Source organism: Equus przewalskii, chromosome 1 (genome assembly GCF_037783145.1).
Source record: "Equus przewalskii isolate Varuska chromosome 1, EquPr2, whole genome shotgun sequence".
In the NCBI taxonomy this organism is placed as follows: domain Eukaryota; kingdom Metazoa; phylum Chordata; class Mammalia; order Perissodactyla; family Equidae; genus Equus; species Equus przewalskii.
Genome location: NC_091831.1, coordinates 34523842 through 34551051, shown reverse-complemented (window position 1 = coordinate 34551051; position 27210 = coordinate 34523842). Strand labels below are relative to the sequence as shown.

Sequence of the window (27210 nt, the reverse complement as noted above, 5' to 3'; positions counted from 1 at the left end):
CTGGTGTATTTCAAAATGGTTTCTTTTTTCCTCTCCTTGCTGGAAGCATGAGGGGATTTTTCTCAAATATTTGCTGTGAGAATCTGCTTGAGCTCTTGGAGGTAAGTCTCACAAAATAGTGGGGGCCCCTCTATGACTGGGTCGCCTTGTAGATTTTCTCTCAGAAGTTTGAACCCTGAGCTTTCAGTAATTTCTCAATTACAATTCAGGTCTTCCTACCCTGGCACTGGTTTTCATGGTGGTTTCCACTCATGAGGTTCTTCTCTTCTAAGTCATGACTCCCTGTACTCCCCTGTCAACCTTTCCATTTTGGAGGCAGTGGTTTTCCCTTGTCCTCACCTCTCTTATAGATCCTAGAAGAGTTGTTGATCTTTTAGTCTGTTCAGCTTTTTACATGTTGTTAGGATGGAGTTGCAACTTCGAAACTCCTCACGTGAGGAACTGCCAGATTTATTTTATGTTTTAGTATTTGTGAATTTTCTAATTTTTTTCTATTATTGATTTCTAGCCTCATTCCATTGTGGTCAGAGGATATGCTTTGTATCATTTTTCATCTTTTTCAATTTATGCAGAATTGTTTATGACATAAAATGTGGTCTATCCTGGAGAAAGTTGTATGTGCACTGGAGAAGCTTGTATATTCTGCTGTTGTTGAGTAGAATATTCTTTATATATCTGTCAGTATAGTTAATTCTAGTGTTGTTCAAGTCTTATATTTGCTCCTTAATCTTTTGTCTAGATGAACTACCCATCATTAAAAGTTGGGTATTGAAGTCTCCCACTATCATTGTAGAACATTCTGTCTATCCCTTCAACTTTTTCGATGTTTGCTTCATATATTTTGGGGGGTCTGTTGCTTGGTGTGTATTTGTATAGTGTTATAGCTTCTTGATGAACTCACTTTTTTTAATCCAATATAAAATGTTTTTCTTCTTTTCTTTAGATTGGCACCTGAGCTAACATCTGTTGCCAATTGTTTTTTTCTTTGTCTCCCCAAAGCCCCCCAGTACATAGTTGTATATTCTAGTTGTAGGTCCTTCCGGCTCTGCTATGTGGGATTCCACCTCAGCATGTCTTGGATAGTGGTGCTAGGTCTGCACCCAGGATCCCAGCTGGTGAAACCCTGGGTCCCAGAAGTGGAGCACACAAACTTAACCACTCGGCCATGGGGCTGGCCCCCCAATATAAAATATTCTTTTTTTTTTTAAAAGATTGGCACCTGAGCTAACAACTGTTGCCGATCTTCTTTTTTTTTATTGCGTTTTCTCCCCAAATCCCCCCAGTACATAGTTGTATATTTTTAGTTGTGTGTCCTTCTAGTTGTGGCATATAGGATGCCACCTCAACATGTCCTGATGAGCAGTGCCATGTCAGTGCCCAGGATCTGAACTGGCAAAACCCTGGGCCGCCGAAGTGGCACGTGCGAACTTAACCACTCACCCATGGGGCTGGCCCCGAAAATATTCTTGTTGGTTGTTTTTTAAAAGCGACTTTTGATAAAAATCTATTTTTTCTGATAGTAATATAGCCGTTACAGTTCTCTTTGGCTGCTCATTGCTTGCAAAATCTATTTCCCTCTTTCTTGTTCAATATATTGTGTCTTTGGTTCTACAGTGAGTCTCTTATAGACAACATGCAGTTTTAAAAATTGAGATGTAACTGATATATAACATTATCTTAGTTTCAGGTGTACAGCTAATGCTTCAATATTGTGAGATGATCACCACAGTATGTCTAGTTAACACCCATAAGTGCACATAGTTACAATTTTTTTTCGTGTGGTGAGAACTTTTAAGATTTACTCCCTTAGAACTTTCAAATATACAATACAGTGTTATTAACTGTAGACACCATGCTGTACATTACATCTCCAGGATTTATTTTATAACTGTGTGTACCTTTGACCACTTTCACCCATTTTGCTACCTCCTACTCCTCACCTCTAGCAACCACCAATGTGTTCTCTGTATTTATGAGTTCAGTGTTTTGTTTTTTGGGTTTTTTTTTATGTTCACATATAAGTGAGATCTTGTAGTATTTGTCTTTCTCTATCTGATTTATTTCACTTCACATAATTCTCTGAAGATCCATTCTGGTTGTTGCAAATGGCAGAATTTCGTTCTTTTTTATGGCTAAGTAATAGTCTATTATATATATCTATTCCATTATATATATATATATATATATATATATATATATATTCCATTATATATGTGTGTATATATATATATACATACATACATATACAATTTAAAAAAATTTATTCTTTCAATATCTATCTTTTAAATGGTGAGTTTCAATCAACTGACAGTTACAATGATTAGTCATACTGAAGGATTTACTTCTGCTGTTATTTTTTGAACTAATGCCCTTTATTGTTTTTGTTTCTCAATTCCTCCAAAATAATTTTATTTTTTGTTTAATCAATTTTTTCTAGTGTACTCTTTTTATTCCCTCTTCAATTCTTTTTCTCTGTATTTTTAAATTTAATTTCTTACTATTTACAAGAGGATTTATATTAACACCCTAAATTTATAACAATCTGGATTGAATTAATTCCAAAGCAGCTTCAAATTGCGTACATTAACTCTGTTCCCATCCAAATTCATCCTCCTTTTTTGTTATGCCACAAATTACTTCCTTATATTTTGCATGACTAGTAACATATATTTATAGTAATTGTTTCATGCATTTTTCTTTTAGGTAATATAGAAAATAAAGAGAGGGTTTCATAATAGAATACAATAATATTACCTTTTATATTTACCTACATAGTTATCCTTAACAAGAATTTTTGTTAATATGGCTTTGAATTATCATCTAGAGCCTTTTGGTTTCAACCTGAAAGCTGACTTTCTTTAGCATTTCTTATATGGCAAATCTATTAATGAGGAACCCTTTAGCTTGTTTACTTTGGGAATGTCTTAATTTCTCCTTCATTATAGAGAGATAGTTGTGCCAGAGATAGAATTGTTGTTTGGCATTTTTCCTTCCAGGAACTTAAATATATCTTTCCACCAATTTCTGACATCCATCGTTTCTGAAGAAAAATCACCTGTTACTCTTATTGAAGATCCTTTGTACATAATCAGTTACTTCTCTCTTGATGCTTTAAACATTCTCTCTTTGTCTTTGGCTTTTAAAGTTTGGTTAAAAAATGCTTTGGTGTGGGTCTTTTTATGTTTATCCTTCTTGGATTTTGCTCAGCTTCTTTCATATGTAGATTCATGTCTTTCATCAAATTTCTGAAGTTTTCAGCCATTCTTTCTTCAAATATTATTTTCTGTTCCTTTTCTCTCTATTCTCTGGGACTTGACTTTACAATATATGTTGATACACTTGATTGAGTTCCCTAGGTCCCTTAGGCTCTGTTCATTTTTCTTCATTCCTTTCTCTTTCTGACATTCAGACTGGATAACTTCTGTTGTCCTGTCTTCAGATTTTCTGTTTCTTTCTCAGACCAACTGAAGTCTGTAGTCGAAACCTTATGGTGATTTTTTAAAAATTCAGGTATTGTACTTTTGAGCCCCAGAAATTCTATTTGATTCCATTTTGTAATATTTCTCTTATTATTGAAATTCCCTAGTTGTTCATACCATTCATACACTTTTCTGATTTTCTTTAGTTCTTTGTTCATGGTTTCCTTCAGCTCTTTGAGCTTATTTAAGACATTTACCTTAACGTTTTTACCTAGTAAGTCTGGTGTCTAGGCTTTGTCAGGAATCATTTGTGTCAACTTTTTTTTTAGCTGTCAAAGGGGTATACTTACCCATTTCTTTGTATGCTTTGTAATCTTTTTGTTGTTATTGAGAACAGAGCATTTAATATATTGTAACGTGGTAACACTGGAAATAAGATTTTTCCCTCTCCCATTAATTGCTGTTGTCACTTGATGAAGACTTCGCTCTTCCATTTGTTTAGTAACTTTTCCAAATTATTTTTGCCAAGACTATTTTTCTCCTCTTGTGTGATCACTTGACCCTCTATTCAGTTATCTCCATAGTCAGGTAGTGACCTTATAGAGATTCTCTTAAACACTTGAACCTGAAAAGAAAAGAAAAGAAAAATGATGTCATTCTGTTTATCTCCTCAGTTAAAGCTGTTGGGGAAGTTACTTGAAACTGAGGAGATTGAAACAATGGCTATTCTCTGTGCCAGCCTCTCAGTGATCAAAACATGCAACCCTGATTATTGAAGAACATGGTCCTATTGCCCACTCTGGAACCTGTAGGCTGCACTAGGAGCATGGTCCACACTCTCCAGAACTTTCTGACCTGGAACTGGGTTATGAGGAATGTTAGCCACTATGTGAGATGTCAAATTTACCAGACTCTTTTATTTAGATAGTCCACTGGATGCTGCAAGTGGTTAACTAGTCTCCAGAGTATCAACATAGTTGCTAAGACAGTTTATGCATGGCAAATAGTTGTTTCAGTGGAGGGACTGATTCCCCGGAATGTCCTGTCTGCCATCTTTGTGATGTTACTCCAGTAATGCCATTATAACAATATTAAGTGTTTTTATCTATGACAAGGAAAGTTTTTCTATTTAGGTTTTCTTTAATTTCTTTCACCACTGTTTTGTATAGCTTGAAAATGATAGGCTATGTGCACATAATCACTGTATCTCCAAATCCACTTCAAGAAATGGAAATACTAATATTGTTTTATGAGTGCACTGCTCTTCTTACTGACTTTAGAGTAATTTTGAATTGACAGGCTTAAAACATTGTGTGAAGCCAATGTTACCAAGGGAGATGACTCTTTAGCTAACATGTACACAGATTCAGAGGGTTTAGTCTGTCTTAATTGTGTTTATTACATAATAATAGACATGCCACTGGACCCCTGGAGATTGTAAGTGCATCATAAAATTAATGCTGGCTAGGGACATGTTTGCAGAAAACATTCTTTTTTGTATGTTAATTATCTCTTCTATTCAGTATTTCAAACTGCCCACTTACTGACGTGTCATATCATTTCCTCAGTTCTAAACAAGCATTACTTGTTATTGTCCCTTGCTATCTCTCTCTCAGCTTGCAATTTATAAGAACGCTATTCAATTAGTCTGGCATTTGCATTACCCCTTCTCTCTCTCTCCTTTTTCCCTTGTGGGCAGCGAAGGCCCCAACTCTCTGTCTTCAGGTTTGTAGTGCCTCCTCAATTTGTGTATTCCTTTTCATTCCTCCAGTTATTTCCTAGACTAAATTCCTATTGCATTGCATATGGAATGTTATAGTGGTGGCCCCATATTGTCTTTGTGAATCCATTCTCTTTGACTATAATTCATTTCAAGTTGAACTGCCACAATAATTTTTGCAGAATTTCAACTTCATAGTGAATCCTCGGACAATATTGAGTTCATACAAGTTTTTAGCAAAGAAGAGAATTACAAAATCTCGATTCAGGCTTACAGCATTCTTCATGATATGTGCCTGATTTACCTATTTTCACTAATTAAGATTGTGTTTGTCTACAAATAATAGAAAACCTATTAACAATGGCTTTAACAACTAGTGGTTTTGTTTACCTCACTACAAGGAGTCTTGTGATGTGTCAGTGTAGGGATAGTGCAGTAGCCTTGAAACACCTGTAACCCTGAAACATGAGACCTTCCATTTTTCTTCACCTATGACTAGTATATAGATCTCACTTCATGATTAAATCCTCTTGTCCCAAGTAGATATCATCTCTACCTCCACCTTAAGGCTTTTGCTTTGTGTGAGAAGGAGGAAATTGACAAAGTGGCACCAAGAGGCTTCTCTTTATATCTCACTGGCAAGAACTATGCTGCATGGCTCACCTAACTGCAAAAGAGGCTGATGAGTAGAACTTTTATTCAAGTGAAGGATTAGGCAGTAGAAAATGATGTTTGAGTCAGCTGATCTACAGTCTCTTGCCATACCATGCAATAGTATTTTCTAATGTTGCACCCTGCAGTTTACATGTTGGCTTAACTTTATAGCAATGTGAGTTATTTTAGGTTAACTGTAAGTCTGGCAAATTAATTGGTCTAATTATTTTATCAAATCATCCCTAGGAAAAAGAAAATAAACAGTCAGAGTTTACTTTTGAAAACTTGACAATCACTGTGTCTGACTTGTTTGGAGCTGGGACAGAGACAACGAGCACCACCCTGAGATATGGACTTCTCCTCCTGCTGAAGCACCCAGAGGTCACAGGTATGACCAGCATGGTGGACAGGGTAAACTTCAGAAAACATGTTGGAAAGACAAGTGCATTCCATCTTGTTTTTCTTAGAGAAGCTTCATTATTTAAATATCTGTTCAACCAGCTTACTTTTTCTAAATTTAAAGAAGGCGTAATAATGGGATATCTTCACGTAATACAGGAGGATGACTGAGAAGAGTGAAGACATTGTGGACAGTAGCAAAAGCAATAAAGCAATGTCTGGATTTCATGGGGGGTTATTTGTGGAAGGCACAGCCAGCATATATTGGCCTGGGACTGCATATTGTTATGAAAAGACCACTTTGAGCAGCAGGTGTATTCTTGCAGGTATATTTTCAGAATGAAATGTCTCCTCATTCTGAAAATACAGTGTTCTAGAACCAGAGTAGGAAAAATAGAGACTCACCTTATTGAAGCATAAGTGGAAATCCTAGAGATTTAGTGAGCCCGGCTGAGATAATTTCCACAGTCTAGGAAATGCCCTGAAAATTTAAATTCACAAGAAACGTGGTGCTATTCAGTCTTAAGATGAGTGTAAAGGAATTTTGTTATTCCAGAAATATGCTGCCAGAAAAGTGGTGTTTGCCAAAATAAGAATTTTGGGACGTCACTAATTTTACCTTTCATAAAGGACTTTATGTTAGAAATTTATCCTTAAAGAGTTATGGTTATGCATAGGAGCTTAGAGACATATGTTTTCTTGTCCTGTGTCAGAGTCCCACTGAAATGACCCTAAACTGTTGCAAATGAGAATTAGTCTTTTACAGTTGGACAAGAGGAAGTCAGGAGACAGCCAGTAAATCTTAAACAAACTTATGAAACACTGACAGCATTGTGAGAGTGAAAATGAACTCAGTAGAGAGGGTAAAATTGTAACCTAAATGTTAGAAGAGGAAGCTATATAATGAGGAAAAGTCATTTGTGCCCCTACACCCCTGTAAGTTTCAGTATTTGGAAGTACCAAGTGTCAAAGAAGATAGGGGGAGAAATAGGCTGAAAAAGGTAGCTCTCTCTCCCTAGGACCCTTCAACAAGTCCTTTTATCGGGTAATTGTTTTCCCCAACAGGATGAGGGAGGTTTGCTCTAGAGAAAATGAAGCTAAGAGGCCCTCCACTCAGGGACACTGAGCAGTGACAGGGAAATACTGAGCTGTAGGGTTGAAGAGAAAGGTTAGGTAAGAATTTACTTCTTGAATTCAGAGAGTCTTAGCTCCTTTCTCCATCCTGCTTCCTGAAATTCAGTAGCCAGATAAAAAACTCCAGCAAGTGAACAGCTTTGGAGAAAAAATCTTCGTATTTTGCAGTGCAGGTAGAAAATTCTCTTGAGATGTATAGCCGAGTAAATGAAATAAAAACATCCACCCAAGACATAGCGTCATGAAATTTCAGAACACTAGGATTAAAGAGAAAATCATAAAAACTTTCGGAGAGATATATCAAGTCATATATAAGGGTAGGATTCAGAACAGTATCAGAATTTTCAAGAGCAACTATCAAATTGTGTATTAATAAAAAGAGGGTATATTCAGGGGGCCAGCCCAATGACATAGTGGTTAAGTTTGTGTGCTCTGTTTGGTGGCCTGGGGTTTGCAGATTCAGATCCCAGGTGCAGACCTAGCACTGCTCCTCAAGCCGTGCTGTGGCAACATCCCACATAAAATAGAGTAAGACTGGCACAGATGTTAGCTCAGCAACAATCTTCCCCAAGCAAAAAGAGGAAGACTGGCTACAGATCTTCCTCACAAAAAAAAGAGGGTGTTTTCAGACCTGCATGTTTGACAAAATTTTTACTCCCTCTTTCCCCTTTCTTATCCAAATGTCTAAAGTCATGTCAGAGAAAGTCATAGGCTCAAGGAATCAGGGGAACTCATGCAGGAGAATGAAAGTGTCAAGGAGGTTGACAGACACCAGGCCTAGAAAATATCCATTTCAAAATGGATTAGGTGGATAAAGCAGATATGAGGGGAGATTCCAAGAACAAAAGAGAAGTGATGAATTACCTGAGACAACCTAATAATAGAGACATTATTGTTAGGAGTTTGAAACACCTACCTCGGTATTTGGAAATTCTAAATCAAGATATAGAAAATAACATATTGAACTAAAGAGAGATGGGTAAGTCCAAGAAAGTACCCAAAATGAAACATAATCTTAGTTGCTTTAAATTATTTTTTTTAGCATTGTTTATGTAGTTAGAATGATATTAAGATGAATATTCTAACAGCCAAAAATTGTGGTCTAAATGTATTAGGGGAAATGGAGTAAGGGGAATTGTGTATGTCTGTGCATATTTTGTATGAGGTGGGGATGGAGGAGTAAATTCTCACCTCCCATTCCAGGAAAATTCCTATTTTTCTTTCTGCAAGGACTTTAATTTCTTGACTTAATTATGTTCTATTTATATTTTGAAACATTCCATCAATTGTTTGTATTATGTATGCAGATATATATGTATGTATAGATGATCTTAAGCTTAGCTTGTAGGAGAGTTTTATGTATCTATATTATAGTAATTATCTCTCTATGTGTAGGTGTATTTCTGGGCATATAACAGATGTTTATAATGATGTTTATAATGATGTTGGGATACCATCCTATTCCTTCATATATTCCTGAATTGACATACAAATGTGGCATGCATTTTTCTCTTTTTTCCATGAGCCTTACTTGTGTCTTATCAGCTAAAGTCCAGGAAGAGATTGATCGTGTGATTGGCAGACACCGAAGCCCCTGCATGCAGGACAGGAGCCACATGCCCTATATGGATGCCGTGATACATGAGGTCCAGAGATACATTGACCTCATCCCCACCAACCTGCCCCATGCAGTGACCCGTGACGTTAAATTCAGAAACTACCTCATCCCCAAGGTAAGATTTGTTTCTCTTATACTGACCTTAGTTTGCGTGAAGTTCTTATTTTCAAAGTATGGATCCAATCTTGAATGAATACAAAGTGAGAGAAGCACCAAAATCATATGCATGGCAACTTGATGGACTTCCTGTTGCTTCTTGTTAGATTATAAAGCTTTATAACAGGTTTTGAGAGCTATCAGTGTAAGTCTTCCACGTTCGTTCTGCTTCTTCAGTATTATTTGCCTTAGCTGTTTACATTTCCCAATGAATGTTTACTATCAGTTTGTCAATTTACCAAAACACTCTGCTGGAATTTTTATCAAGGTGAGAGATCAATTTGGAAAACTTAAAATCATGACACATTGAATGTTTCATTTAATAGGTATGGTATATGAACCCAATTTTAATTTTCTCGATAATTGCTTTTCAGTACATTGGCTTGCAGGTCTTTTGTTTGTTTTTTCCTAGGTACTTATTATTGTTGTTATAAATTTTTAAAATGCATTTTCCATTTCTCTTATCTGGTATATGGAAACATAATCTATTTTACCATTTTGAGGACCTTTTATGTAGCAAACTTGCTAAGTTTCAGATCATTGCCAATAATTAGTCTCTAGATTAATTTGCAGTTTCTGCATTCATTATCCTGCTATCTAGATTAATATCCTTGTTTCATCCTTGTTACATTTCTGATCTGCATGAGAGTGGAGATTTAACATCTTACTATTGAGAATGATGTTTTATGTATATTTTGGTAGATATTCTTTATCAGATTAGGAAATTTACCCTCTTGTCTTTTATGATTTTTTTGGTCATGAATGTGTATACAATTTTTTCATATCAATTCTCTGCATCTATTAGTATGATTGCATGCATTAGTCTCACTTTTTGCACTAAATATACATATTATAAGTATATACACAGAGCTGGATTTGATTTGCTACATTTTGTTGAGGGCTTCTGCATTTATATTTATGAGAAATTTTTTGTCTACAATTTTTCTTCCTCAAAATTTTCTTGTCAGATTTCTGATATCAAGGTAATGATACCCTTACAAAATACGTGAGAAATGTTCCCTCATGTGGGTTTGCTTTTATTGTCTTCCCTTCTTTTTTTGTCTTTGAAAGGCCTAATATCTTTTGGTTAAATACCAATTATTATGTACAGAAAAAATGCAGAGTTTCAGATGATATTTGTCTTCTTCCAGAAAGAGTTTATCCCTCTCTTACCAGGCAGTCAGAATGATGTAAGTCTCTTGTTTTGATTAAAATTTGGACATTGACACAGACTAAAGTTAATTTTAGGTGTTCGCTTACCTCTCTGAGGTTCTCCCAACTATGGAATCTGGAGACAAATTTTCATCTTAGCAGATTTCCAGTGCTTTCTAACACATCATTTCTGTATATATTCAGACTATTCAGTTGATATGCTACAAGCTATTCGTGTTTACTTGAAGCCAGGACATATTAGTATTACATTGAAAAAATAGTATAACAAATTTGTTTTCTGTTTGGGAAAGAAAGCAGTGAGATTGGCAAGGCTGCAGGTACTAATGCCAATCTTTGCAGAAGACAGAATTGATGATTTTACCAAGAGGTGATGGGGCATGTCTCGATGATCATAGATTCAGTACAAGGGTTAGGACTTCAAGTCCACTCTTTTTTCAACAAAGAACGCAGTGAGGAGAAGACTTTTCTTTTTTAATATTAGCGTATGAGGGTAATAAATTATCAAACTGGTTTCCCCTGCTATTTCTAAGTAAATGGGAAACAATGGACTAGGAATCAGAATGGGATTGCCTATCTCTCCCATCCACTACATCGGATTTGGGAATGACCGTTCCCTTCTGCATGGGACATGCCAGCACAGAAATATGCAACACTGGGTGGCAGATTCTACCTTCTTACCAACCAAATAAGTGATTTCTTCTAAAAGAGGCTGGAGGCACTGAGCTATGTGGAGATAATAGTCTAAAACAGGTGTTGGTGAACTTTTTCTGTAATGGGCCAGAGTGTAAATATTTTAGACTGTCTGGGTCTTGAAGTGTCTGATGAAGCATTCAGCTCTGCCATTGTAGCATGGAAGCAGTCATAGAGCAAATATAAACAAATGAGAATGGCTATATCCTAATTTTTGTGGAAGCTGAAATTTAGATTTCATGTAATTTTCATGTAGCAAAGTTTTATTGTTCCTTGATTTTTTCAATTTACAATGCTTAACTCATGGGCTCTAGAAAAACAGGTGGTAGGCTGGATTTCCACATGGGTTGTTGTCAATGTCTGTTATAAGGCAATCTGTCTAATAGAAAACTTGGAAATGATGTGAGGTTGATTTGTGCTTTTATTTTGGTCCTATCTAAAGAATATTTCCAAGCACAGAATCTCAAAGATTTACCCTTATTTATTTCTAAAACTTTATAGTTTTAGTGCTTATATTTAGGTCATTGATCCATTCAGGTAAATTTTTACAACAGTGTGAAGTAATGGTTATGGCTCCTTTTACTTTATCCAATTTTTTGAGCAACATTTGACGAAAATATTTTTGCTTTTGTAACTTTCATTTTTGCTTTTGTATCTTAGGGAAAAAATTTTTGCATATTACTTGTTTAAAAGAATGCAAGGGAATAATTTTAAAAATAGAATTATAGACCTCTTATATCATAAACTTAGGGGATAGAATTTTCCCCCAACTTTTCATTAAAAGTTTTTAAAACCCAAATCATTAAAAACATGTGCATATATATGTGATATATGAATTTGTGTATATATTTACTTTTACATCCAATTATCTGTCACCTATTTATTTGTCAACACCTCGGTACTTCAGTAAGTATATCCTATTAACAGCGTTTTTGAATAGAGAACAATAATAGCATTCACACTTAAGAGTTATCATTCATACAATAATGTCATTTAATGTACAGCGAAATGTAAATTTTCTCGTTTTCTAGAATATCCTCTATAGCTTTTTTATCTCTGCAATTCAGTATCCAGTCAAGAAACAAGAACATAATTTGGTTATCTTTTCTTTTTAGTCTCCTGTTAGGAATTACCTTTGCTCTGTTTGTTTTCTTTGAGTACATATAACTTTGTTAAGAGTCCAGCCAAGAAGTCATGTAAAATATTCCTCAGACTGGTATTGTGCGATTGTTTTCTAGAGATTAGATTCCAGTTACGATTTTGGCAAGAGAACTACATAAGTGCTTTTATGTCCTTCTGAAAGCCGTTGGGGAGGTGAGGGAACATAATGTCCCTTATCTTGTTATTGGTTACATTGTGTTTCTCATGTACTAAATTGGTATCTGCCAGAATTCTCCATTACAGAAGTTCTGTTTTTGGCATTTAATTAATAAAAATCTATGGCATGGTACTTTAGGACTTTGTGAACATCATGCTTCCCAATCATTCCCCCAACAGTTTTATCATTAATTGATAAAACTTGCCTGAATTAGTGATCCTAAACTGAATTGTTGCAAAGTGATTTTTCTAATTTTATCATCTTTTCTGTGTTTCTAAGACAGGATTAATCTGTAATGAAATCTACTTCATATTTTTGAATTAAGACAAATGACCTTCATGGCAATGATAAACACTAATAGTTGTTACTACGTTTCTTGTTATTATCACAGAAGTTATTTTTAGGCAGATCACATGTCTGTTTACAAAAGCCCTATGAACAGATAACTCCAGACATTTCAAGCTCCAACAGAGACTTCCATTTTAATCCATAATCCACATGCGAGATGAGTGAACAGTGAAATGATAAAATAAAGCAGCTGGTGGGGACATACACAAGTGTCCAAACGTGGTGATAAACAGAATGCATTCAGAAGGTCTGGCACCATAGGACCCATGTATTCAGTATTTCAAAAGCAATTAGAGTCCACTTTAGCAGCATCACTGCCATTGGTCTTATACTTATCCTTGCTTATTACTTGTTTTGTCTGGCTCAAAATGCCACTGTCCTTCTTTGAACCTGGGATTCTTCATCTATAGATCATAATATTAGACTAAAAAATTTGCAACATTTCTTCCAGCACCATGACTTCTTCATAACTCAGTTTATCTTTATCTGTTATTTCCAGGGCACAAACATATTAATATCACTGACTTCTGTGTTGCATGATGATAAAGAATTCCCTAACCCAGAGGTGTTTGACCCTGGCCACTTCCTGGACAAGAGTGGCAACTTTAAGAAGAGTGACTATTTCATGGCTTTCTCAGCAGGTAATACAAATTCAATCCTTTGGTACTTCAGAGCACAAGATACCATCTTAAGATCAGTTGGAACATACATAGTACTCACTCTTGGTCTGTAGAATTTCTTTTTGTTCATCATCACGAGCAGCAGTTCCAGTGTCCACACACTTTCCTTCCTCATGATACATCCTCATTAATGGGCCAGAACACTGGAGTTTTGGAGAGTTGACCTAGTTCTTTCAAATTCAGAAATGAAATTTGAGTTAAGTACTGAAAATATGTGTATCTTAGCCAAAGGGAGAAGTTTGATATAAAATTGGAAACTTCATGGTGTTTGGAGAATGATGGAAAGTAGGTATATTTAGAGAAGAGAATAGAGGCTGTGAAGAACAGAAAGAAAAATCATGGGACATCAGACTATGAATAGAAAGCACAACCAATGTATATGTGTTTCTTAGAAGGAGATTGGTGGAAAGTTGAAATATCAAAGGAGCAGTTATATTGTGAGAATACTTAATGAAATACTTGGCATAGTGCTGATACTCAATAAATATTTGTTGAAAGAAGGATACCTGTTAAAATAAATGTTAGGTGGATAGCATGTATGTTCATCCTTTGTCCAACTGTCTATCCAACCATTGTGCCTTCCATTAATCCATTCAACAATTCATCAAATAGTTAATGCATATTCTCTTTCTGAAAGCCAGAAACACAGTGTTCAAGGAATATCTACTCTCTGAATTTGTTATTTTCAGTAAAATGGATGTGTGTAGGAGAGGACCTGGCCCACATGGAGCTGTTTTTCTTCCTGGCCACCATTTTACAAAAATTTACCTTAAAATCTGTGGTTGACCCAAAGGACATTGATACCACCCAGTTGCTAATGGGTTTGCTTCTGTGTCACTTTCTTACCAGCTCTTCTTCACTCCCATGTGAGGAAGGTCACACCATATGGCCTTTCCTACAATGTTGTCTGCAACTACCTCTCATCTAGGGAATTGTTCACCTCCTTTCCTCTTCACTCTCTTACTGGGGATGCCTTCTATGACCTCTTTTCTCTTCATCCAGGAACATCCAACCTTTGTTAAAGGAGAATTTTCTGAGTTTCATTACACAAATGTATTTAGCATTCTCCATACACCATAACATTTGTACTGGCCATCATATGTCCTAATACTTATCTAACACTGAGTAGTACCATATAGTCAATACTAAATAGAGCAAGATGATTAGTGTATGCCAATGCAGAGCCATTTCTTCTTGGCATTTCTAAATAAAAAATATAATTTGATAAGCCAGTTTTCAAATTTTACTTTTTTTGTGCAAACTCAGTAAGAAACGAAAGAAAATTATTTGAAGAGGTCATGCTGGTCCTCATAATGATAAGCACAGAGAAGGACAAAGGATACCAGAGCAGAAAAGATCTCTTGGCTGCATGTCATCTAGAGCTACTTGAGGTTTGAATTTGAAAGTGAGGAAATTGTGGTCAGGAGTAGCTTTATCCCATAGGGAAACATTGAGATCAGTTATAGTGGGGAACTAAATAAAAATTAAGCCACAGAAACTACAAATAAAAATCAGAGCAGAAATCAATGAAATTGTAAACAGGAAATTGATAGAAATAATCAATGAAATCAAAGCTGTGCTTTTGAAAAGTTAAATATAATAGACAAATCCATAGCTACCTCCCAAAAGAGAGAAGACACAAATTACTAAAGTCAGAATTGAAAGAGGGCCATTGCTTTGATACCCTGGACAATAAAAGCATAAGAAAGTAAGATTCTGAACAACTCTATGCCCACAAATTTTATAACTTGGATGAAATGGATCAATTCTTGAAGTACACAGTCTGTCAAAATTCGCATAAGAAAGAGTAACATCAGCAACGAGGCATAATAGTAAGCTCTGGATTCTCCTTCCTCCAATGGATACACTGATTCACAGCAAGACATCAATCAATTCCTTTTGTAAAAAGTCCGGAGACTTGTTAAAAGATTCCTGTACCCTGAGTTAACGTGAATCCAGCCACATCATAGCCAAAAGTGAAAGTGGAGACACACTGTTGCTGTGACTACCAACCCCAGAAAAGTGCAATAGAATTGGTGAGAAGCCCCCTAGATCCCAGCTTCTTTCTGAGAAGAAAAAGAGTTGGAATGCACATCTAGCATTCCAACTTTCAAAACTGTTTTGGGGAGTTGCTTGAGGAACTGACTTCAGTCTTAGTTGTCTTGGAGCATTGACAAGATTCAGTGTACTCTAGACACCTGGGGGCTGCTAGAACAAAAAAGCAAGCTAGACTAGCATGCAAGTTTGAGAGACCTACAGAATTTTTGACTGGGCTAATGGGTGAATTTGTTCTGCTGCACAAGATTAACCAGTGAAGACTAGGAGAGGTGGCTGTTTTGTCTAATGTGCAGACAGCAGCACAGAGAGCAAAGAAAAATGAAGAAACAGAAGATATATAACTTAACTGAAAATAATTCAAAATAATAGTCATAAAGATGATCACTGAGGTCAGGAGAACAATAAACAAACAAAGTAGGAATTTCAACAAAAAGACCATATAAAAATACCATACAGTAATCACAGAGCTGAAGAATACAGTAACAGAACTGAAAAAGTCATTATTGGGTTCAATAGCAGGCTAGATCAAGCAGAAGAAAGGATCAGTGAACTCAAAGATAGGTCACTGGTAACTATTCAATCAGAGGAGCCAAAAGAAAAAAAGAAGGAAAAAGAAGAGAAACCTAAAGGACTTATGGGACACCATCAAGTGGACCAATAAATACATTATAGGAGTCCTAGAAGGAAAAGAGAAAAAGAGAAAGACTAGAAAGCTTATTCAAAGTAACAATGGCAGAAAACTTCCCAAGTCTGGGGAAACAAGTGGACATGCAGACCCAAGAAGTGTAAAGAACCTCAAATAATAAAAACGTCAAAGAAATCCACAATGAGACACACTATAATCAAATTATTAAAAGTCAGTGACAATGAGAGAATTTTGAAAGCAGAAAGAGAAAGCCACTTGTCACATACAAGGGAACTCCTATAAGACAATTAGCAGATTTTTAAGCAGAAACCTTGCAGGAGAGAAGAGAGTTGGGTGAAAGTTCCAGAAGAAAAAACCCACCAACAAAGAACTGTCCTTCAGCAATGAAGGATCGACAGAGCCAGCCCTGATGGTCTACTGGTTAAAGTTCAGTGCTCTCACCACTTCAGCAGCCTGCGTTCATTTCCCAGTCATGGAATCACACCACCTGTCTGTCAGTTGCCATGCTGTGGTGGTGGCTCACATAGAAGAACTAGAAGGACTTACATCTAGGATATACAACCATGCATTGGGGCTCTGGGGAGAGAGAAAGAAGAGGAAGATTGGCAACAGATGTTAGCTCAGGGTGAATCTTTCTCTGAAAAAACAAAAGAAAAAATTTAAGGAGTGATACAATTTTCCCAAACAAACAAAACTGAGAACATTCATCACCAATTGTAACAGATTTACAAGAAATGCTAAAAGGAGTTCTTCAACTTGAAACAAAAGGCCCATAAGCATCAACACAGTCGTATTAGAAAGTATAAAACCTCTTGGTAAAGGTAAATATATAGCAAGATACAGAATACTATATTGCTGTGATGGTGGTAGGAAAATGACTTTTATTTCTAGTATGAAAGTTAAAAGACAAAATATAAGGGGCTGGCCTGGTGGCATAGCAGTTAAGTTTGTGCACTCTGCTTTGGTGGCCCAGGGTTCGCCAGTTTTGATCCCGGGCATAGACGTGTGCACTGTTTATCAAGCCATGCTGTGGCAGGAATCCCACATATAAAGTAGAGGAAGATGAGCATAGATGTTAGCTCAGGGCCAATCTTCCTCAGCAAAAAGAGGAGAATTGGTGGTGGATGTTAGCTCAGGGCTCATCTTCCTCAAAAAAAAAAATTAAAATAAGAATAAATAAAAAATATATTACTGGATATACAATGTAAATATACGTAAATTGTGACATGAATAACATAAAATGAGGGGATTAAAAGTGTAGGATTTGTATGTGATTAAAGTTAAGTTGTTATCGGCTTAAAATAGACTGATAACCACATGGTTACCATAAAGAAAACCTGTAGGTGTTACACAAAAGAAAAAGAAAGGAATCAAAGTATACAAAAAGAATGAAATACAAAGTGAGACAGAGTAGAAAACAGGGACAAAGATCTGCAAGACAAATGGGAAACAATTAGCAAGATGACAATAGTAAACCATTCCCTATCAATAATTAATTTAAATGTAAATGGATTAAACTCCCCAATCAAAGATACAAAGTTGCTGAATGGATTAAAAAGTCAAGATCCAACTACGTGCTGTCTCCAAGAGACTCACTTTGGATAAGGACACACATAGGATGAAAGTAAATGGGTGGAAAAAGGTATTCCATGGAAATGGTAGCCAAAACAGAGCAAGAGTCACTATACTTATATGAGACAAAATAGATTTTAAGTCAAAAAGGGTCACAAGAGACAGAGAGGATATTATATAATGATAAAAGGATCAAGCCATCACGAAGATATAACAATTATAAATACATAAGTACGCAGCACCAGAGTGCCTAAATATATAAAGTAAACATTGGCAGAACTGAGGGGAGAAATACATGCTAATATAATACAATAGTAGCAATGCCATAATAGTAGGAGACATCAGTATCCCATTTTAATAATGAATAGATCAACCAGAAAGAAAGCCAAAAAGAAATAGTGAACTTGAACAACACTATAGACCAAATGGATGTGGCAGACATATGTGGAACATTCTACCAACAGTAGCAGAATGTACAATTTTCTAAGGCACATAAGAAAATTTTTCCAGCATAGATGTCATGTAAGATCACAAAATGAATCTTAACAAATTTAGGAAGATTGAAATCATACCAAATATTATTTCTGACCACAGTGGAATGAAACTTGAAATCAGCAGCAGAAGGAAAACTGGCAATTCACAAATACATACAAATTAAACAACACACTTTTGAACAATCAATGGGTGAAAGAGGAAATCACAAGGAAATTAGAAAATACCTTAAGAAAAATTAAAATGGAAGAACATCATACTATAAATTATGGGATGCAGTTAAGGCAGTGCTAAGAGGAAATTTCATACCAAGAAATAGCTACATTAAAAAAGAGAAAGATCTCACATAAACAACATAAATTTACATCTCAGTAAATTTGAAAAAATATCAAACTAAAGCCAAAGTTAGAGAAAGGAAGGAAATAATAAAGATTAGAGGAGAAACAAATGAAATAGAGACTGGAAAAAGAATAGACAAAAGTTAAGAAACTAAGAGTTGGTACTTTGAAAAAATAAAAAAAATTGACATCTCTTTAGCTAGACTGAGTAAAAAGGAGAAGACTCTAACAAATAAAATCACAAATTAAAGAGAAGCCATGAAACTGTTGCCACAGAATAAAGGGGATCATAAGAGACTTCTATGAACAATTTTGGCAACAAAGTGGATAATCTACAAGAAACGGATTAATTTCTAGACACATACAACCTACCAATACTGAATAATGAAGAAACAGAAAGTCAGAATAGGTTTATAATAAGGAATGAGATTGATTCAGTAATCAGAAACCTCCCGAGTTTTGGCTCAAGATGACAATGTGGGAAGATCCTGAACTCATCTCCTCCCATGGACACACTGAATGCATAGCTACACACAGCCCAATTTCCTCTGAAAAAAATCCCCAAAACTAGCTGGGCCACTCCTACCTAACAAACAAATGAGAAAAAACCCACATCAAAGTGGGTAGGAGAGGCTGAGACACAGTCTCACCAAAACCCCACCACCAGTATGGCGGCCCATAATCTAGAGGGAACTCAAAACCTGAAGCTTCTCTCTGAGGAGATCTGGGGACCAAATATCTTGAGGTACAGTATAGGCAGCCCAGAGGCTCACATCCCAATTAGAGAAGGAGAAGAGTAAACAGACCGTGGTAATCCAGTACAATTAGTGCTGTGATAGAGGGAAGAACAGGCTGATCAGGACAGGAGATGAAAACTGCCTCCTTCCTGATTATTCCTATCTCTTGGTGAGGCATAAAATGGACTAATGACATTTTAATAAGAGAAATGATATTTGAGCTGCCTTACATGGGGCAGAGAGAAAGAAAACTAGAGAAGGAAGGACTTTAAAAAAATATATATATTTCATTTCACTTAAAAAAACACTTTTTTTTTTTTGAGGAAGATTAGCCCTGAGCTAACATCTGCCACCAATCCTCCTCTTTTTTTTTTGCTGAGGAAGACTGGCCTGAGCCAACATCCATGTTCATCTTCCTCTACTTTATATGTGGGACGCCTACCACAGCATGGCTTGCCAAGTGGTGCATAGGTCTGCACCTGGGATCCTAACCAGCAAACTCTGGGCCGCTGAAGCAGAATGTGCAAACTTAACTGTTGTGCCACTGGGCTGGCCCAGGAAGGACACTTTTAAGGAGGTAATAGACCACTGGAGTAGGACATTTGCTCTAGATCAAGGAGGAAGAAAATCCTGCCAGCTAATTATAGTGTCAGGGAAATATTGGGAATGTAGTAGCATACTATACTGTGATTCCAGAGCACCCTGCTCTTCCTCCAATCATGATCCTATATCTGGGTTATTGGGTCTCCATTCCTGAAATGTCTGGCCATGGAGACCTCATTTCTTCTACGACTCTTGATGCCTGCTTTGGGTCGGGCACTGTAAATATCAAGAAGGCAATGAGTGAGCCCTCCCTTCATGGAACTCACATTTTACCAGGCTATAAAAATAGATAATTATGATTTAAAGCGATCTATGCTTCATTGGAAGCATGAATATGATGCTGAAGAAACTCAGAGAGGGTGACAATCTATTACCTTAGGGGATCACAAAGAGTGTAAAGGAGAAATAACATTTGACCTAGATCCTGAAGGAAGTATAAGAGAAGTACATCTTAGCCAAAAGGAACAGCATGAGATAAAGCGTGAAACTGACGGTGTGTTGGAGATTGATGAAGAGTGTGTATGCTTAGAGCTGAGAGTACAGCGTATGAAGAATGGAAGGAAAGATTGTGGAATATCAGACTGGGAACAGATTGTGAACAGGCAGGGCAAGCCATCAGACTTTATCCCATAGGACAGGTGGGGAGCAATTTAAAATTTTAAAATTTAGGAAGTGACATGTTTATACATGTCTTTTGAAAGTACACTGAGGAAAAAAATATTGGGCTGTGTTTTGGCCAGAGACAGAAGGGGAAACACAGACATATGAGCCTCCTCCTTTCAGTCCTTCTCCCTTCAACCCACTGGCCAAGTAACGTGAGTGTGTTCCTCGAAAAAGATAGATGGAAATTTGAAATGTCAAAAGAGAAGTTAAAATGTAAGAATACTTATTGAATGCTAGTATAGAGCTGATAATAAATATCTGTTAAATGAAGGGTGTTCATTAAGATAAGACATTAAGTGAATAAAACATTTGCTAATTTTTGTTACTCTGTGTCTATCTAACCAGTCTTCCTTCCATTCAGCCATCCATCCATCCATCCATCTATCCAATCATTCATCAATAGTTACTGTGTTCTCTCTTTGCGCTGGTCACACATACAGGATTCAAAGAGCATTTGTCTCCTGTGTTTGTTATTTTCAGGAAAACGGATTTGTGTGGGAGAGGGCCTGGCCCGCATGGAGCTGTTTTTATTCCTGACAACCATTTTACAGAAATTTAACTTGAAGTCTCTGGTTGACCCAAAAGACATCGACGTCACCCCAGTTGTCAATGGATTTGCTTCTGTGCCACCCTTTTACAAGATCTGTTTCATTCCTGTGTGATGAAGGGAGGACCATCTGGCTGCAGCTGTGCCGTCATCTGCAACTTCCTCTCCTCTGCGGGCATCGTTCACCTCCTTTCCACTTCATTCTCTTCCAAGGAATGCCTTCTCTGACCTCTCCATTCACATCTCCCCATTACCTCAATATCCAGTGAATATCCAACCTCCATTAAAGAGAGTTTCCTGAGTTTCACTGCACAGATTTATCTGCTATTCTCTATACTCTGCTACTACTTCCCATACTCAGATCCTCATCTGTAACTTGGATGTGATAATTCTTGAATATAAGGTTCAGATAAACTACACAATGAGAAATGCATATAAATATTAAATATTAACACAAGAGTCTCTTAGATATTTGTTTCTCTGTATGGTAATGTCTGTGGTCTGTGGTATGTGTGTGTGTGTGTGTGTATGAGAGAGAGAGAGAGGTAAGAAAGTGAGAGAGATATGAAGGAGCAGTAGGTAAGGGAAGATATTCCAGAACATGACTGGAGGAATCATGGAATCGTTGGGACTAAGGTTGACGAGAACAGTGTACTGGCTTGCCTTCTTACGTGTCAATAGATTTTTCCCTTCCAAGCATCTACCTCCTATAATTCTTTGTTTTGGAGAGTTTTATTTGATCTTCTTTTCCTTGGTTCAAATGCTTTTTAGAAGCAGAGGGAGAAGGAAGCAAATTCAGCACTTTTCTGTCATGACCCTATGGAATTGCAGACTGGGAAAGAGGAGTATTGAGGACTGAGTTCAAGAGAAAACCCAGGGACTGGAGGAGGAGTTAAAAATAAAAAAGGATAATTTTTTGGGTAAATTTTCTCATGTCTTTAACAATACTGGTCTCAACTAATTATTTGAACCATTTTAGGGATTATCACTTTTTTTAAATGAGACAATTTTACGTGGGTTTTTTGAGTGAGCTTTGAATTGATAAAAACTCAAGGAACACAGATCATCTTTACCCTATGCGGAGGAGGTGTTGGGGCTTGGAAGGAGGAGGAAAGTAGATATCCTGTAGTGTTTCAGTTTCATCAGATATGTTTTGACTCAAGCTTGTATGCCTATAGTCATCTTTGAGTTCCTGAGAGGGCTAATACGTGGACAGGGGATGTAAGTGGACTTAGTTGTCTGGACCAATGCTGTGCACATTAGGCTTCTAGGAGGTTGTCTTGGCTGAAAGTAAAGTCCACTGGCCTGAGTCAATATTTTTTTACCCAATTTTTCCCCTGAAAATAGAATATGCATTTACTACAGATTAACATTAACAGAATCACTGATAATACACAGAGATAATAATGGTTAACATTTTCATACAGCTTCTTTGTTTTCTTTATTTGCCATTGTGAGAACAAAAATTGGATTATTAATGCAATTAGTTTTGTGTAAATTCCCTATCTCACTTAATATGGTAAGAACAGGACTCCTTTTTTTGACATAATAATAGTATATTAATTAATATATTTTCTTTGTATTTCCAATAAATTCATTTGTTAATACTATGATAGAAAAAATAATGAGTCCACACTATGTAGTAGAAACAGACTTTGAAGATGATCACACTTCTCATAACAGGATTTCTCCCACAGCTACAGTACTTTTCAACTTGACAGTCTTGGGTGAAGGTAAAACTGACAGAGTGCTTTACTTTAGATCAGCTATGTCCTGGAATCAAGGAATCAAGGGTATTACCATTAAGCAAGAAGTAAAAAGCTGTTTAGTTTTTCCAGGACTATTTAAATATAGTAGTTACAATGTGAGAAGTCAATTTTACTTTGAGTTATAAAAAAGTAAAAACACTAAATTGGGAAATTGCATTAATCAAAAGCAGTCCCAAACCAAAAAGCCATCAACAGAAATGAAACAAGCATTCTTATAAGTGTATCATGCATAAAAAGGATAATTACATAATACATACTTTAATGACCATATTAATAAGCAAATGAGGTAAATTTTAGTCATTGGAACAAATAAACTATATTTGACCATTTAACTGTTGCACGGCCACTGCTTCTGTCTCAAAATACAGAGCAATATAATTACTCTAACAACCAAAAAAGTGCATACTTTGAATGTTTGCTTTTTTGACCCCCTTATGAGATGAAGGGACACTGCGTAACAAAATATTATCTGAATATAACTTATCAACATCAATATGATACAATTATCATGTAATTATCATTTTATATATGCACAGTGGAAATATTGTGAAAGCTAGAAGAAAATATGAAAATAGACTGGTCAGAATTTTAAATTTCAGACTAATCCATGATAATCTAGAACAGGAAAAGACAAAAATAAAATTCACAAAATATATATAACTTGATGTCCTTTCCAAATTCTGTAGTCCACTGAGATGCAACTTCTCAACAAATCCATTACCTCAAAGGTAAAAAGAGGAAAGAGATGTAAATCTCTTTTGAGCATTAGTTTTCAAGTTCTGCTCTGAAAGAAGGCTAACATTAGCCAGAACTGCAATACTGTTTTTAAATATCTAGAATCTTTGCCCTTGTATTTACTCTTTCTATTTTAGTTATTAGTAAGGGATAAGAGAGAAGAATATTAAATTATCAAATCAAGAGTAAGTATGTATAGCCAGTTCAAGAAATATATTAAATTGAATGAATCAGTCAGGTTGAGAATTTCCTACTACACTGCCACTAAGTATGTATAGCTACCCTCAGAATAGTAATTCAAAAGATGTCTATCATAACTACTGACAGCATTTTTCATAGTATATCAATTTCCGTTTTTACTTTCTTCTCTCCCTTGCCACTTAAATATATTAACCGTCTGACAAGAAATTTTATTTTGCAAATTCCTTGTTTCAGTTACTGAAGAGGTGATTTTAACACATAAACTTGGCATTCTTGAGATGCTGATGACAGGAAAACTAAAACCCAGATCATGTTTCACTCAAATTGTTGCTTTAGTTTTTTTTGGAAGATGGCTGGCAGAATAGAAAGAAGAGCCAAAACTGTTAGAACAAATACTGGGTTGCAGGAAATAGCTTCCTCTGTGATTGTGAGCTGGTACAGTGTTGTTCACGCCCTTAATCGCTACAAAAGAGGGAGGTGTGACACCTAGAAAAGTGCCAATAAGAAAAATTTCAATGGCACGTTTATCACAGGAGACATAATATTAACAATTAGGCAGAAATGGTGTTATTCTCAAAAATATAATGTAGTTAATGACATGTTCTCCATGACGTTCAACCCGCTATGACCATTTTACTGCTTTCTCTGTTACGTATTTGTTTACAACTAAATAGCAGAGCATATAGCAGAATGAGGCACCAAGTCCAGAACACAAACAAACAAGAAATAAGGCTAGCGGAAAGGGTTGAAGAAACCCTAAGAGTATACTGAGAAATATAGAGCCCGGAATAGCAAATGTTTGCAAGAAAATATACATAGCAAAATGAACTACAAATATACATAGCAAAATGAACTACAAATACTTGTACATAAAAGATGTGCTTATATTTGGATAAAACCTTAGAGCCTTGGCATCATCCATATCTCTGGGAATGTTCATATTCACTCTTCTGCACTAAGGTGAGGAAAATTTTGATATACCAAAAGCATAACAAAAGCTGCAGATAAAAAAATGGACACCAATGTAAGAAGCGACATTCTTGCTGACCCAGTTTCTGCACCCACAGCTTCAGGTGGTCTCCCCTGCCTGGCGTTGTGGGACTCCGCGTCCCCCCTACCCTATCCTCCTTATGGAGGGGTCGCATGGAGTGCCCACGTCTGCTATCTTTCGGCAACTCTGCCTTTTGTTATGGCTGCGGCAGAGAAGGTGAAGGGAGCGGGGTGATGTCGCAAGCCCTTAACAACGACTCTGCCGCAGGTCCTTGGAACACTCAGTGGCCACAGCCTCAGCTACTTCCGGGGCGACCACCTCAACTAAGACGACCTCAGCCCTGCGAGCACAGTGACGCTGGGCTGACACCTGCAGCGCCAACTCAGACTGCGCTCTGCCCTCCCTTTTCTTGATTTATCACTTGAGGCTGATTTTCTGTTTACAGTTTCTTTGAGAAGAGAAGATTGTCTTCCTTTCTTGGGCACCCTGCTGCCTGGGTTCATAGTAAGCCAGGGAAAAATGGATATAAATGATAGTGCTTCTGAAAATGACTACTTCAGAAACAGCTTAAAATTCTTAAACATTGTGGAGAGGACTCTAGGAATCCACACCTTTTTATTTTGAAAAATTTAAACCTAAAGAAGAGTTGAAAGAACGGTACCATGACCATCATATATCCCCACCTAGATTCAACAGTTAATATTTTCAGTTGAGCAGAATTAACACTTGTTAATGATTTCCCACATTTCCTTTATCTCTAATCATATGTATAATGTATTTACATATACATGTATATACATAAATATAAATATATTTATGTATAAATTTGCCATATAGGATATATATTAAATATTATTATGTATACTTTAAAATTATATATAACATATTATATATAACATTATATAATATATATATAAATATATATAAAGATTTTGCTGAATCATTTTAATTGAACCATTTGAAAACATTACACTTCACCCACAGGGACTTTAGCATGAATCTTTTAAGAAGGAGGACCTTTCCCTGGTACCATATCATCATTATCGCAATCATGAAAATTAATTATTTCATAATGCTATCTATTAGTCAGTCCTTATTAAAATTTTCTCAACTGTCCCAACAATATCAAACAATGCCTTGAGCTCTATTTTTATCATAACCAGTTAAACGAGGATGATATTCCCACAGACGATTTCTGTCTTGTTCTATTTTTGAATAGTTCATCAGGAAACAACTTGTCAACAGATGGATTGGCTCATCACATCTCTAGGGAGCAGGTAGTGTGCATGGACGCATGCGATGATTCAGCAGCTATCCGTTTGACCATTTCTATGGTGTCTGATCATCTAGCGTTGTGCCTCTGCCTCCAGTTCTGCCAGAAGCCACTAGGCCAAGGCCCCTGTTAAATTAGGAGTTTGGGGCCCAGGATTCTCTTAGGAATACATCAGTCAAGCATGACATTTTCCCCCTTAGAATAGAGCTACAATTTGAAGAGTACACACCTGGTGCTTTGTATAATATCCTTCAATTTGTGTTTGCCTGATCATTTCCTCATTATTAGATTCAGGGTATCCTTATTTTTGGGGAGAGGGAAAGCAGAAAAATAAAACATTTTATTATATGACGTTCTGGTTGCTATTGCTGTCAAATAATTTGGTAATATCAGTTTTAATTTCTTCTTTGACCAAAAAGCTTTTTAGAGGCTATATTATATAATTTATTTATCATGATTATTTTTTATTGTGGTAACGTTGATTTATAACATTATGTCAATTTCAGGTGTATATTGTTAGATTTCGACTTCTGCATAGAGTACATCGTGTTCACCATCAAAAGTTTACTTTCCTTCCATCACCTTACAAATGTCCCCCTTTACCCTTTTCACTCCTTCACTCTCCTTCTCCTCTGGTGACAGCCAATCTGTTCTCCACAGCTATGTGTTTCTTTTTTAATCTTCCACATATGAATGAAATCGTATGCTATTTGTCTTTCTCCATCTGACTTATCTTGCTTACTGGAATAATAATATGGATCTAATAATAAGGTCTATCCAAGTTTTCTCAAATGGCAAGATTCCATCTGTTTTTATGACTAGTATTCCATTGCATATATATACCACGTCATCTTTATCCATTCATCTGTCAATGGACACTCAGGTTGTTTCCAAATCTTGGCTATTGTAAATAATACTGAAATGAACATAGGGGTGAATATACCCTTTCGAATTAGTGTTTTCATGTTCTTTGGATAAATACCCAGCAGTGGAATAGCTGGATCCTATGATAATTATATTTTCAATTTTTTGATGAATCTCCATAGTGTCTGCCTCAATTTGCATTTCCACCTGCAGTGTATGAGGGTTCCTTTGTCTCCACATCTTCTCCAACACTTGTTGTTTTTTGTCTTTTTAATAATAGCCATTCTGACAGGTGTGAGGTGATATCTCATTGTGGTTTTGATTTGTATTTCCCTAATAATTGGTGATGTAGAATGTCTCTTCATGTGCCTGTTGGCCATCTGTATATCTTCTCTGGAGAAATTTGTGTTCA

At 36.3% G+C, this 27210-nt stretch overlaps 1 protein-coding gene and 1 pseudogene across 2 annotated transcripts in view; one reads left to right on the top strand and one right to left on the bottom strand.

The window, feature by feature from the left end:
- LOC103559691 (cytochrome P450 2C19-like) overlaps positions 1-21424 on the top strand; it is a 72811-nt gene extending 51387 nt beyond the window's left edge. For both annotated transcript variants that reach the window (XM_070561469.1, XM_008533407.2), the window contains exons 6-9: positions 6040-6181; positions 8872-9059; positions 13129-13270; positions 20899-21424. In XM_070561469.1, coding sequence (XP_070417570.1) covers positions 6040-6181; positions 8872-9059; positions 13129-13270; positions 20899-21080 — 654 coding nt within the window. In that variant the 3' untranslated portion in view covers positions 21081-21424. The remainder of the gene's footprint in view (positions 1-6039; positions 6182-8871; positions 9060-13128; positions 13271-20898) is intronic.
- A 2561-nt stretch (positions 21425-23985) lies between these two features.
- On the bottom strand, positions 23986-25702 carry LOC103559693 (transmembrane protein 41B pseudogene; annotated as a pseudogene).
- Between the last annotated feature and the right edge of the window lie 1508 nt (positions 25703-27210).